Genomic DNA, 15,265 nt, shown 5'->3' on the forward strand with positions numbered 1-15,265 from the left:
AGCCACACGCACGCACGCACGCACGCTCTCTCTCCGGACACTTGCGGGAGCGATCATTTCTATTAGATGGTGCAGCGCTATTTAGAGTTTGAAACTGCGAAAGTGCACCTTCAGTATTTATTTTTTTCAAGCACTCTAAAAGACATTCGTATGTTCATTTTTTCTCATTTTTTCTTGAACTGCATCTAGGGGATGCAATCATGTCCCAAATGCCATCCGAACGTGCGCGTCAGTGTGGTGCTCAGTGGCCGCAGGGGTGATGAAAACATGAACCTGCGTGGCTGCACCGCGTGTTCTGAAAACCATAATAACCCTGGTGATTATGAACAAGTGAGAGCGGAGGAAAGTGATGTAAGGCTCTTGTTACCCAAACACCATCTGCCCGATCCTGTTATATAAAGAAAGCAATGAGAGAGATGTGCAATTAAAGCTTTTCTCCCACCCCCCTTTTTTTAGACGCAAGAGAGTGCAGCGGCGCTGTCATGTTACAGGACCCCCAGCAAAGATGACCACATTTTTTATTTTTATTTTATTAATTAAAATAAGTAAGTTTGGATTGCTTCCAATGAAGGGGGCATTTCATACGGATGCATCACTATGAGATCATAAATGTTTGATGTTTTCATTCAATTATTTCTCCAAACATTTCAACCGTACATAATACAATTTTAACTTGTGCAATGACTTGTGAATGTTATCCTGATTATTAATGAGAATATATAGTCATTAGTTACAATATGCACTATGTATTTGAAGTGTATCATCATTTTAATATAGCCTACATGACTGATTACACATGCAAGCTTGCATGTTTTTTAGATAATCAGTTTGCCATGTTTTTTTTGGCGTCACTCTGGCTTTTTTTTTTTCAGATTCCACACCAGCTTCAAAAACATTTGCTGAAACAGTTTGAAATTCTTTACTGAAATTAGACTAAATATCAGAAAAGTGTCATTTGTCCAACAAACTCTGTGTTTGACAAAGGACTCTCAGATTAAAAAATGGCACAGGCACTCATTAAGGCGGAGGAAACGGTATGCAATGATCAAGTGTGCGGCGAAGGGTCACAATGTATCAGAGTGGTTTAGCCTTTCCCCAGGAAGTACTTGAGAGGGCCCATTGAGGAGACAATGCCATTTCCCTCCACACACATTTCCCCGAGGGATATATAATGCTTCCTCTTAAAATACAAAAAAGTTGAGAGTGTGATTGTAATCAGTTTGAGGGATGTGAGCTGCAATGCTCTTTGGTGTAAACACATATAATAAAACAATCCAGACAACCTTTCGGCATTCTGGATGGTTGATGTTAAATTCCTAATTTTTTTTATTACTGGGTTAACAAAAAAAAAGTATTTTGTCATCAGAGTGGTGCTCTGAGCTCAAAAGATTCACATTATAATGTTGGACATTCCCAACCTGGCTGTAGGCCTCCTTTCTTTGAAGTCCTGCCACTGAATATATTATATCTTATACATTATGGATCAGACAGCTAAAACAGATCAGGTCTTTAACAAGTTCCAAAAATGTAAACTTCTTTCTTTTTGACCTCGGTGGACAGCTTGCAATCCAGCCTGCTAATTTTGACGATTTGCACGCTGTCAGCATTTCTGCCTTACTCTGAGCCAAAAGTCTAAAAAACGACTGTTTTATGCAGTTTGAATGACTTCTGCTGAGTAGCAGCTTAATAAAAAGTAATTCACTTTTCCATTTGATTTCGGATATGATTATTTTTTGCAACTCAGTATGTCTAACTTAAGGGTTCTTACAAAGTAAGTTTCAATCAGATTATCGGTTTAACTTGCTGATAGTAACTTCTTGAGCTCAAATCAGCAAACCGTTGATCCTACACCACTTTAATTGAAGATTAATTAGCGAGACTTTGCCAGCTTTGCAAGGAGGCAGCGCACACAGTAAATGTCCCGCTGAGAGCTGGTGCCATTGCCCGGACTTCTCACCTTGAGAGAACCATTGAACAGCACGCGGTCTGCTGAACACTGTGGATAAACACGGCTCACACGGCAAACCCCTGTGTCCTCTTCATGCCTTTGTTGACCTTTTCTTATCATTTCAGCGCCCACAAACAACACAACCAAGTCAGGTTTACTTTTAATGTGATGTGTTTTGTGTTACTTTGGCTCTCACTCTCACAGCCGCTGGGTTGTCTGTGCCTTTTTTCGTCCGTTAGAGAGTCTAGATTCATAGGGGAAGTTGATTGGGTCACTGGGCAGCTAAATTCCGATTCACCCCAAATGTACTGTGCCAGTTAAAGTGGGATATATTTAGCACCGTTGTCTGGCTTTTAAATCTATACTCACTGTACTCAAATGGAAAGTGGGGCAACAATGCTAAAACCGTACAGCCTTTTTTTTCGGCGCTTTCAGGGTTCTAAATTTTGGACCAGGGAGAAAATGTAAACAAAAAAATCTAAAAATATATCAGGAATAAATCTGATTAATCACAATGAAACACATAAAACACTTTCTGGTGGACATATACGATAATTACTATGTACATTTAAAGGTGTCTTTTGCAAATGTGAAATGTAAATATCTAATTAAAATGTAACTCAATCTGCTGCTGCCCTGGTAATAATACATGCCCTAGTTATTGTGCATGACTGTATATGAGCAAGCAAACCCGGATTTGTTTTGCGTCATGGCAAATGCAAATACTTCCTTTGGATAAACTTTTACTAATGAAACCCAATATGAGCACACAACATGTCTTGATGACAAGCACAAACGTGTGCGTTGCTGTCAATACAAACGGTGTGTAGCTCGGAGGTTACTCAACTTTAATGAAAACTTCACAAAGTGGAATGACTGAACAAAGCAGCGCCTAATGTTTCCTGTAAACCCCATTTGTTGGGCTACTATTAAATCACTGTGACAAACCACGTGGTAGTGGATGCCCCGTTGTTACGTAACGAATTAGACGTGCTCGAACGCCACAATGAGGGCCACTGAGAGGCAATGCTTCTCCTGCTATATTTAACTGCCGAAATCTATTGTTGAGTCAAGGTTTTTTGCAACGGACCTAACCATGATTCAGAGAATCACCAATAAGATACACTTGTAAATCTTCTTGACATAGTATGTCATTCAATGGAATGATATTTGTTTACTTTCATGATGACGTAACATGACAACACACACAGCGAGGTGGGTGCCTTTCACAATAAACATTCTACTCTCTGCCTTTAATTTCCATTTTGTTTATTTGTAGTAATTTCCATTTTCTGTCAAACCTTTTGGACGGTGCTTATTGTTTTACTGCAGAAAAGTAGATGACATAAGCAACATTCTTTTGGCCGTTGACCACGTTACATTAATTCTGGAGAGCAGCCAAAGGGGTGACTGTGATATATTTCACTGCTGTGTTTGCCGTATCCGTGGTAGCTGCAGCACACCGCAAAGCATGCTGTTGCCTCAGTGCTAGATGTTAGGGAAAGTAATACCCTTCATTTAGTAAGATAAGGCACATTAATAATCTGGCAACATCCCTGAAAAATGGGCTATTTCCTTTGTTGTCACATTAAGGATAGTTGAATGCATTTGCTCTACTTTTCTAGCTATGAGAAAAGAGCTTTACTTGTAACCCAAAAGTCCTAGTGTTACAGTTTGTTTACCAACCAGTTGTGTTAGTGGTTCAAAGTTAATAATTATTCACTGACTACCAGCAAAAGAGAAGAGGTTAACAAATATTGACCAGTCAGGATTATAGATTGAGGGCCATAGGGACTGAGGTAATAGTCGGCAGTTGGATTACTGTGAGAGAGCAAAGGCCTAATTGGTCTCAAGGGCTTTTTTTGCAAGTAAACAGGAACCCAGTCTTCAATTTGCATTTGTCCAAACAAGTTCATTACTAACCAAGCTGTGTGCATCCTTCCATAAAGTACTCGAGTTTCTGCGTGATGAGAATCAGTGCACATTGCTTTACTGCTTTAAAATAAATCCTTTTTCTGTACATATAGTCAAAGAGATCTGATTCATTCTGGCCTTCAACTTGTGAGCCCATCTCATTAAATTATAGCTATTATAGAATTAACAAATTCACAGACAAACGAACATGCAGACACAGGCAAACATCTTATCTCATTGTTACCAATGGATAAATGTGCACGAATGGACCCCCCCCCCCCCCCCCTCAAACCCTTGCAATGAGCAAAACATAGTTCAACTCACTGTGTCATTTCACCTCATTTCATGAGTGGAATGTGTGCCCGACTTCACATCCCCTCACAGGCAACCCACCACCGACCCACTGAGCCCTCGTATGCTTTATTTCATTCATATTTTTAGATATTCTATTATGCTTTGCACCACTGTGAGAAGGACCAACGGCTGCACACATCCATCAGGCTGTGGACATATCCGTCGCGCCATCAAAATGAGAAAACTCGGACAAACAATTATCTGTCATTTTGTATTATTATCATCCCAGGAGGTCTCCACAACACAGCCTCACAAGGTTATTCACGGATGTCCAACATGTCTTCTGGATAATTTAATATAATACTGCATTAAAGCGTTTTAAAGTGTGTCTGTTTGCTAAAACCTTTGCAATATGTGCCTCATTCTAGGAACTTCTTTATGCACCTTTTGTTTCACAATACTTTCACCCAAGGCGAGCAAACTCAGAGAAAAGCTTCTGGGATATTGGTTGGTCGTGTAGGTCAACCTTTAAGCAGTGGTCTGTGTCAGCAGCAGCATGCTGCACACTCAGTGTTAGGTGCTGTGTGTGCAGATGGAGACCCGAGGGACCTTAGCTTTAAAACATGACAGTGAATGCAACAGCAGCAGAGGACATTGTTAACTGCTGATAAAGATTAAGAAGACCAGCTGCTCAGTCGTAGACTGAGGGGGGTCAGAAAGTACTGTACAACACATTTGACAAATTATGTAATTTAGTGAACATTTTCTTCACTTCTTGCACACACAAACTCAGGCACAACAAAAATCACGTTCCCCTCTTATCAGGTTTCTGGTTAGATAACCAGCGTTCGCCTATATTCCTATCAGGTGTGTGTGTGCCGTTTCTCCGTCTCCAAAAGCAATTTCTAAAAGAACTGCCCTGCATTTGAGCTCAGTGAGGCCCGGCCATGCTTCCACCCCCCCTTTCCCTGACCTTAACCAAAGCGATTTACAAGGACCATAAGCATGTTTACTTTAGTCTCATGCTCAAGTACGTAACAAGATTTCTAATAGTTTCTGGCTTGGACAGTCAGTCCAACCACTTCGCCTACCTGTGGTGTCTGCTGCCATCTCATCCCAAAGTAAACTGGTGTCAATGAGACACATTAATCTAATAGTCTGGCTCCCCAAAGTCCCAGACAATAATATTTCCATTGCTGCTTTTTTGGTCATGCCTACAATGAAAGTTCAATCAGAGTTCGTGGCTGCCCTCGCTAAACACGGCGCGATATTTACCGCGCTTGGCAGAGCTGCTGCCTTGGTCAGATGCCGGTTAGTGTGCTGTACACGCTGTGCTCCTGAAGAGGGTGGCAAGAAGAATTCAACAGGGCTAGAAAAAAAGGGAGTGGCACCGGGAGCTGCACATTCCAAAGGGTCTCCGACGGAGGCGAGGAATGCTGATGCTGGGCCTGATCACATGACTTAGGGAAATCTGAGAGGCATTTGGCCCGCTCGTTCCTTTTTAGAGAAAGAGATGTCAATAACCTTAACACAAATGAAAAAACATCCTTTCCTCAGACTCGTCATTGCCTAAATGATGGGAATGCTAATCTTGCGAGCATTTTAACTAAATGAATTTGAAGGATTGATCGCCTCCCTGCGGCTCTTTCCACGGTGACAGCTCAGCCTGCGGGCTCGTATGCCAACGGTGGCGTCAGGTCTCAGTGTACAAACTCAGGCAGAAGTGCTAACAGAGGAACAGGGTTAACCACAGGGGGGGAAAGAGGGTGGGTGCTCCTCTTCGTGGAGACACCGCCATCAGCTGGAGCCACAGTACGAAAGCAGTGGAGAGTGGCGGCAAACTTGACGTTGAGCTGTATACTTGTGTTACAATTTTATTTTATTATCAAAGAAATGTTAAAAACCTACTCATAATAAGAGGCAATGGTTTAGAGGACCAACACCGACCCCAATGTGTAATAGGAACACAATGTTGTTGCCTATCATCTGATCTGACGTCAAAGCTAGTCATGTATCACTATCTAACGTACAACACACTCCTACAGTGACAGCAACGCCCAAAGGGACATATGACCCCTCCTAATATAGGTCATCCTAACTGACCTCCAGACTTCATAAATTGAGCATCCCTTACATATTGCAATCCATCATGGTTCCCATGATTCGTTATTTTAGACCAAACATACAGCTACTGGAAGCAACCTAATATTTACAAGGGGCAAAGCATCTTAATGATGTGGTCAAATTGAAACGAATGAATAAATTCTTCTCTGGCTTATACTTGAAAATGGAGATTTTGGAAAATTGGAAATGGAAATGCAATAAAGCTGGAAAAGAGGCTGTAATATATTTTACCTACTCTCCTGCCTCAGGTTTTCTTTAACAATTCAAATAGCACTGTTGATTTGGAGGCCGTGGTCCATGCAAACTTGTTGAAGACGGTCGAAAAACATCCAAATGCGTCCACATCATTGCATTAGAAGGAAATTAGTACATGCAAGTAACATAACAATTACTCAGAAACTTGAAAAATGAGTCTGAATATTGAACCCTACTCTTCTTTTAGCTGAATAAAACGACAATACATACACTGCAGCTCTTGGTGACTTTCAGTTGCCTTTTTGTGCTGAAGCCTGTTACGTCTGTGATGAATTTCTAAATGCTGTATTAATAAACAGACAGCCAGATAAGGAGTAGGCACAGTTCATCAGGCGGCCCTCCCATCAATCCCACCCTCCTTGGCGTGGGCATAGCCAAAAGGTGAGAGACACATCCGTCAAGCCGCTCATCTCAGCGGAGCAGATTTGATTTGTCAGGCAGTGTAACCTTGAGGCATGTTACAGTGGCTCACATGTGTCTTTGGTCTCTCACACGATGCGACAACCGATGGGTTTGCATACAAATTTAACACGGGCACAGCATCATTCACTCAAGTGATCCTTCAGTGTAGCTCAGACCAACTCACTGTGAAATTATCTCAGGGGGCATGTTGTGGAATATGTTACAGATTTGCATCCATGTCCAAATACAAATGCATCTTGAAAACGTGCGTGTGTTCTAGCAACAATGTCAGTGTCAGAAATTAAATTGAAGCATAGAAATTAAAAAGAAATGACGTCAGACTTTTTGCTTTCTACACCATTTTTATTGAGCAAAAACTTGCAAGATAAAAATGATCTCGTGCACATTAATTTACAATAAATTCCATTTATCCCAGTAATGTCTCTGCATTATGTACAGGATGATTAATTCATTTTCAGAAGCAGTGCAATAGTTAACATCCCTGGAAAACAGAGGGATGCTGCATTCATGGTAACCTGAAGCTTTCTTTCTCTCTGACTGTCCTCGCCGTGGCGGTACCCCGCCCACCCTCACCTCTGGTGCAGCAACTACGTAGACAGCAACTCTGTGTGACCTCATTAGTGGTTCAAAGGTCGTCTGACTCAGGGACAAGAATGGGATCAAGGGAAACGACGGTGAGCGGGATCGGACCGCCGTTCGACACCCAACCCAGAGCAGATCTGTTGAAGGAGGGTCGATCGACCGCCGTGTCTCCCTGGAGCTCGGGGTAGTTCGGGAGGGGTTCTTGCAGGAGGGACTTGGTGGGAGCCGGTCTAGGTGCTTTGCCGAACCCGCCGAAGGGGGTCGCCACCCTGAAGGTGACGGAGTGACAGTGTGTTAAGAGTAGTTGTCATGTGCTAATGAGAGGGACGGCGGGGACGTTTGGAGTGATGCAGCTAATTACAGCAAAGCAAGACTTGGACGTGAGGTAAGAAATGGCTGCTTTAATTTAAAAGCATACACTTTCAGTACTTATTTGGCTCACTCAGCATTTGTCTCCGTGATAAATGTCAGTTATAAAAAAATATCCCAATTTCTGAATTAAACACTACATAAGGATTTTTCTTCTACAGCCGTACACGGTCTGGTACGATGACTTGCTGTCCTTCCGTTAGTTTGTTACCTGTTGAAACTTTTGTATCCGGGTAGGTCTGCTCTGGGTTCCGGCTCCGCCATATTGGGGATGAGCGTGTCAGCCAGGGCCGGGTCACTGACGATGGCCTGCTCCCAGGGTGAGTGGTAGGACTTTGGTACAGCTGTACTGTTGAACTTCTCCGGAGGGATGTCTTTCAGAGGACCTCCGTACCCTGGGTGGGTTTACAGAACAGATTATAAGGCTTTCCTAATTCCAGGATAAAGAGGGTATTCATATTTTTTCAATTTACTCAATTCTGGAGTTTTGAACTTTCTCCACACATGGTTGATATTGAGGTGAAAGTTAATAGCCAAATTAAATACTATTTCAAAGAAACAGGAAGTCCAAAAAGTGCTGATCCTTCCCACAGACTGGTCAGTTGGTCGTGAGTAAATTTGAGAAGTGGTTCATTCACTCTACTGATTTCTCATCATATGATTTCATGGTATTGAATACGGTTTGAGTATTTTCCTGTTGTTTAGCTTTGTTAAGTGTTATATAAGAAATAAGGGGAAACATAAGAAACCTTTTTTATATCACCAATTGCACACACACACACACACACACACACACACACACACACACACACACACACACACACACACACTGTTGTATCAAAGTGTTTCATTGCAATACCTTCCAATTGGTTTTGCTCTACCCCTTTGAGTCCTTGTTAAAGCAAAAGAAATCAAGGGTCAGCCTCCCTCCTTCTGTGTGTGTGTGTGTGTGTGTGCATGCCTTCATATGTGTCCCTGCTTAGTCTATGTATCTCGATGGGAGGGGAACATCCAAAGCACTATCCTTCAAACCCACTGCTTCACTCAGGGGGGGCTCGCAAGCCCAGGCATTACATAACACACGGCCTCATGTCACGTCCCAACTTCTCACAATGAACAATCCCCCTTCCTGAGTTCATGGTTTGCCCTGAGGAGGAAGCAAGAGAGACCAAACACACCCGTGGGGAGGTTCACCGATTTGGGGGAAGTCTATTACAAAACATTGTGTCCAGTGCTGTAGTGGAGGCTAAACGCACATAAACGGCGTTTACGCACCTCTAGAATTTTGGAAATAGCGTTTACGCACCTATAAATAGCGTTTACCCACCTCTAAGTGGCATTTACGCACCTCAAAGTTCCCTGCGCCTTGTATTCTTCCGTTGGAATAATCCGAAATAAACTTGTTGGTGTAATTTTAAAACAGCTAAGACTACGTTTCCTATTGTTGAACATATAAACGCCGTAGTCTGAATCATTTTTATCTGCGCTGTATTACGGTCTGTGAGCATCCAATCAGTGCCTTGCGGCTGCAGCAGCGACACCAATCAGGATCCAGGTGGTGTGTAAACACATACACGTTGTGGATTAGCCCAGTGGTCCCCAACCTTTCTTACCTCACGGACCGGTTTCATGTCAGACAATATTCCGACGCGTAGATTAGAAAACAAGTCAGTTCTCAATGTGAAAAAAAATGCTGTATAGGCTATTTATGATGACATAGGTAGTACATGAGTGTTCCTTTAACTTATGTTGTCAGTGTAATTGACAGGCTGCTCAACTGGTTAACTCTTAAATTCAACATATTTTTTCAGGCAGTGAGAGGACAGGCAATGATGCAGAGAGCACAGGGAGAGGAGAAACACCAGGTCCAATAGAAAGAGGAGAAGCACACACGTGTTCTGGGGTTCATGGGTCCTCTGTGCAAGGCAGGACCTGACATGGAGGACAAGGAGGCCCTCTGGGCACTACTGTAAAAAGGAGACTCCGTATGTAGATAGTTCTTAATCTGCAATTGTGTTGTTGTGTTGTGTTGACATACTTTTCTTTACTGTTTTCTTAAATTTAATAAACTACAAACTACTAACACATGTATTCATTGTCATTGATTGTATATGACTTTTACTGATAACATAATGCAATATAGCCAGGACAGCCTTACAGAGTCGCGACGCTTTGTGTTTGCGTTGCTTCGCATCGAGGTCTGTATGATCACAAAATTCAGAGTTTACCCACCTCTAATTTTACCACTACAGCACTGATTGTGTCAAAGGTTTTCGGAGGGCATGGAATATTGTTATTTTTGTTTGACATTTAGTTAATATCTCTTTTTGATGGAGAGGATTGTCATACACGCAGCTCTAAGTAGGGTATGTCGAGATAAAAGTGTTATCCCAAAAAGATTTAAAATCAGGAAAACACCCCGTTTTTCTATGTTTTGTTTTTGTGGCAAAAAAACATTTACATGCACACAGGCAGCCATTTATCAACATCCATTGCACTATGCATCTTATTGTAAACTGTAAATCGTCATAATAAATCAGTTTCTTCTTTCTTGTCCATGTTTTACCAACTATTTGAAGGTTTTATTCAAGTCCAATTAAAATGAAGTGTTCACTGTATAACACTGCTGCCTGGTTAAGAAATTTTGCTTGACATGCACCCCTGACTAAATGAGTGCTATTTTAAGAGTTTTTACCATTTGATACCTAATGCACCCTGGCCTGATTTCAGCAAAAGCTGGACTGACTTCGTTGAGACACTGAAGGGTGGTGTCCGGTCCTGAGCTCCAGAAATAACACCCCCACCCCTATGCAGACGCACTTGTAACTAGATCAGCAGCGGTTGTGCGTCCACTGGGCAGAATTTAAAAAAAAAACAAGGGAGGAAGTGAGTGCACCACTGATGTTGTCTGCGGCACGGAGGCAAACGGGAAGCTCTTCCCGCGGGTAAAACTAAACATTTTGGAGAAAGATTTTCAAAGCTGATTGTGATAAGAAGGGGTGGATTTTTTTTAAAGACGTGCAGAGTGAGAGAATTTGTAGAAACTGTAGAGGGGCAGATATGAAACAGTAGTGGGCAGAAGATATAAAAACAAGAGACAAGCGGAGAGAAAGTAATCATATGTGCCGGCGGCGAGCAGATTCCGAGCAAACAGAAAATATTTTCCGACACGATCAAAGCCTGCGTGAGTGCAGACAATGAAAAACAGATGAATCCTTATCAAAACACCACACTCACACGCTCTATCCAGCAGGAGCGGTACAATCTAATGACTGGTACATCCAGTGTGTTAAAATAAACCATCAACTGTAGAGAATGTTCAGTGTGGCCTAATGTTCCAAACCTGTTTAGTGAAGCAAAAAAACTGGCAGGACATGACACCCCTAATTGAAGCCGAAATGAATGAGAGGGTTGAGCTATGTCAGTGATCATGTAATACATGGAAAGCAGGGCGTAAGTGCGGTAAAGGTCACCGAGACAAACAATCAATTGGCCTGTGGAGCTGCAGCATGTCCCTGCTGAAATGATTTTGGGGTCCTTTGGGTCTTACTGGTACCTACCCGGGGCGATGCTGTCTGGATTCGGCTCCATGCTCGTATCTGGTGTGTCAGATGGCACAGCAGGAGGTTGGTCAACATCCATGTTGTTCTGGCCGCTGTGGTTGTCCGTGGCACTCAAGTTCTCGGGTTGAATAACTATCAGACTCTAAAAGGAAGATCCAAGGGACAAATTTAGCTTGTTGAGATTTCAACCCGGAGGATTATTGGACTTCTGAATGTGTCTTCTGCAGGAGTTTCCAAGTTTGGCAGATGTTTGAATTGCCATCTTTATTTAGCAGTTGTTCACAAATTTATTTTTGCTAGATGTGGCATCACCGAGAGCTCCAGGATTGCAGGATATAGCGACATCTAGCGGTGAGGCTGAAGGTTGCAACCAACTGAAACGTTTCCCATGTGCTCAGCAGAACGACCAAGGTCAAAGCAAAAACGCAAATGGCCCTGGAGCCATTATTTGGTTTGTCTGTTCCGTCTCAGTGAACCGGACCCAATTTGTATGTAGTCATAAATTACATATTCTACAGTAGCTGAAACCTACCGATTCTTATTCTCAGGAGATGCAAAAAAATGAAATGTAGCTACAAACATTATATTCAATTTCTGCCAATATAAACCCTTAAATACGACACACTAAACTGATAAGTGTAAGTTACGATGAACAATCTCACAGCTACATATTACAAAAAAATAATAACATGATTGGCATGCACATAAAATCTGTGGCATGGTAACTTTGTTAATTCTTAATGAAACCAAATCATCCACTATTTACTGCTAGTATCTTTCATGTGACCTCAAAGCAGTAGACAAGCCTTCATTTTACACAGAGGCAGACTGTCTCTGTGTCCACTTTTCCTCAGAAAGAAACTTTGCTTTGTGGGCACGGACAAAATGTACTGCTCCATACAGCTTTCATCCCTCTGAAAGATATTTATGATGATTTACTCCAGGACTTCCTCAGGAAATGTTGACAACTTGAAACAGAACCCCTCGGTTGCCCCGAGCAATAAACAAACCAGAGTTAGAAGAGTTCTTCTCACTTCAAAGATGAGGCGAAACGCTTCCTTAGAGCATAACAATTATTTCATCTATGGACTTCACAAGGGCAATAAGTGTATCACCACACAAGCAAATGAAAGAGGCTGTAACTACCGCTGCTAATTAATTGGATACAACAGTGAAACTAAGTGAAACTTAGTTTATCTTGATTCAATTTTACTGCGAGATTTGCTGCATAAAACGCTTTACGTGTGACCAAGCCGCGCTAAGATAAGCACTGCTTGGAAAAGACAATGCTGAGTTGGCTCACTGCCAATCCATACACAAAAGGGCATTTATAAAGTTTTTTATGACTGACGGAAACTATGCTATCCTGCGCTAAGTCCGCCGAGTCAAATAAACATTCAAGTGCTTTATCTTTCCCACGTACACCCGGGAATTTGAGTGTTTTTTGTTTTTTTTCAAGTGATGGAGAACAAAGCTGTGGGACAAATGTGCTTGAAGAGAATACTGTCCAACAGTGTTACAATTACATGCAACACTTGTGTTTTACGAGTGTTCTAAACATCCGTAAACATCAATGTGGACAGAATTTACTCCAATTTACTCAATTTTCCTATGCATGTGTGTTTTTGTGTATTTTATGCATTCATTCATATATGGTTATTGGATCACAGTTTCCACCTACATTGAGCTGTTTGTTGTTCTCATTATGGATGCTCTCAAAAGTGTATTTTTCTGAGCGTCTCTGGCGCATTTTGAAGAGACGGGAGCCCCGGTTTGAGGCGAGAGACAGCTCCTCCAGCATGATGTCCTTTGGCACGTTAATTTTCTTGCCAAGATCCATCTCTACGTCTGGACAGAAGGAGACATGCAAAACAATGAATGGCTTGAGTATACAATATATACCTGGGAATTGATTGATTTCAGACTAGAAATACTTATTTTTCCAATTTCCCATAATCCCGCCTATCAAACCTCATTGAACATATATTATATTCACGCGGGGAAAAAGAAAAATCGAAGACTGCTGCAACAAAAGCCCTCAACATGGACTGCCGAGTTGGCAATCCTGCCAATATGATGAACGAGCAATTATCTTCTCTCGTATTCCACTCATGTGCATGTTTAGCGGTTACCACCACGTGCTCGCTACTGCATGCTGATCATGGAGATGTCACAGGCCCATTTATAAGTGTGAGGTGCATCATTTGCCAGAATATCTTTCAGCTGTCAGTGGCCTTCAGACCCAGCCACACAGTTGTCCTCCCCTGGAAATAGCGTGTTTAAAAGGACAACGACAAAGGGATTAGTTACTTTGGCTCATAAAAGTTTTTCATTTACTTATTTATAGTTAGGGTCATAGAAGGGCTGGCAACTGGCAAACGGTGCGCTCATACCTTCTATAAAGTGAATGTGGCGGTGTGCAGTACGTCTGGCAACTTGAGCCAGGGTTGACAGTAAAGTTCATATGACCGAGAAATGAAATGTGTAGTGATTAAATCCTTGCCTTTGTGGATATGTGATGAACGTGAGGAGAAGGAGGCGCGACGGAAACAGAAGCAAAGAAAGGACGCAACAAGAAAACGAGAGGGAAATGATACGGCTACCTTCCTGGGCCTGAACCTCCCTGCAGATTGCGGCCGCCTGCATTTGCCTCTCCCTAGTCGTCATGGTGGAGAACTGTGACATGGCTGCCCCTGGGGAGTAAGGGGGTGAGGCAAGAAGTCAAAGGAGACAAAGCACATCAGTGCAAACCCCTTCAAACGTCCAACGAGACACAAAAGCAAGACAACACGGCAGCAAATGTTGACCATCGATTGGCCGACATGGAGAACACACACCAAGCACAAAGGCCCGTCGGAGCAGATAGGATTTATTGGTGCAGTGAAAAGGGCAAAGTTAGCACATCCCTTTAAATAACCTTGGGCTGTTAAACGCCAAGCACATGCTCTTCAGACGTGGCAACCAGCTGTGTCAGGCGTCCGGGAATCAATAGGTTTGAAAACACCCAAATGTGCTGAAAGGACACAGATAGGGAACGTGTTGCCGTCACAGCAAAACTTGATGAAATAGGCTGAAATAGCCTTGGGGAAGTTACACCAAGCTGTCAGTGAACACAAATGGTTCATTCCAATCCACTTGATCCATTTTTTTCAACAAAGTTTCTTGGAGGAAATAAGAAGCCTTTCATGGCCAAAGTCTCTTTACCAAGCAAATTATTTCAGAATACTATCAGTTGTATTCATTTTATTATCAGCAAACATATATACATCTATTTGCCTCTGTTAAATCAGATTACTCGCCACATAAAATGGACAAGCAGTAAGAAAAGAGGATTTTCATAAATCAAAAGCACAGATTTAAAAAAAGCAAGCAGTTTGATCGGCAGGAAAAGGAAGAGGGAATGAACGTAAGTGGTTTGTGAAAATCATGCTCGAGTCAAAGTGAAAGTGTCATGTTAGAACTGAGGAGCACACCTCCAGAGGCCCGAGTGATGGCTTACCTGTCCTGAAGGACCCCTTTGGGCGGAGTCCTAACTCGTGCCTGTCTCCTCAGGGTAGGACGTGAGAAAGGTAAGAGGAGAGAAGGTCAGACTGGGTAGTGCAACCCGTAGGAGCTTGTGCTTCCCGACACTGGGGTTTGTCATTGGGAGGGCGAGCGCAGGGGGCTGCAGGCCAGCCCGACTGACTGGGCGACTGAATGAGTGGGTGGGCGGGAGGGTGTCACTTTGACTGTTGTCATTGGTATTTAGTTCACAAGCAGATGGGTGACTAAATTTAGAGCACCGCCGCTACTG

General features: G+C 42.6%; 1 protein-coding gene across 1 annotated transcript; it reads right to left on the minus strand.

Annotated features, from left to right (window-relative positions):
* Window positions 1-7,279: 7,279 nt before the first annotated feature.
* Window positions 7,280-15,225, minus strand: myoz2a (myozenin 2a). Its single transcript, XM_040181484.2, is given in 8 exon segments — window positions 7,280-7,809; window positions 8,121-8,304; window positions 11,470-11,614; window positions 13,154-13,320; window positions 14,076-14,165; window positions 14,972-15,130; window positions 15,133-15,181; window positions 15,184-15,225. Coding segments are annotated over 8 exon segments (1,047 nt in total). The 5' UTR covers window positions 15,211-15,225; the 3' UTR covers window positions 7,280-7,583.
* Between the last annotated feature and the right edge of the window lie 40 nt (window positions 15,226-15,265).

The sequence above is a fragment of the Gasterosteus aculeatus genome, chromosome 7, assembly GCF_964276395.1.
Source record: "Gasterosteus aculeatus chromosome 7, fGasAcu3.hap1.1, whole genome shotgun sequence".
In the NCBI taxonomy this organism is placed as follows: Eukaryota; Metazoa; Chordata; class Actinopteri; order Perciformes; family Gasterosteidae; genus Gasterosteus; species Gasterosteus aculeatus.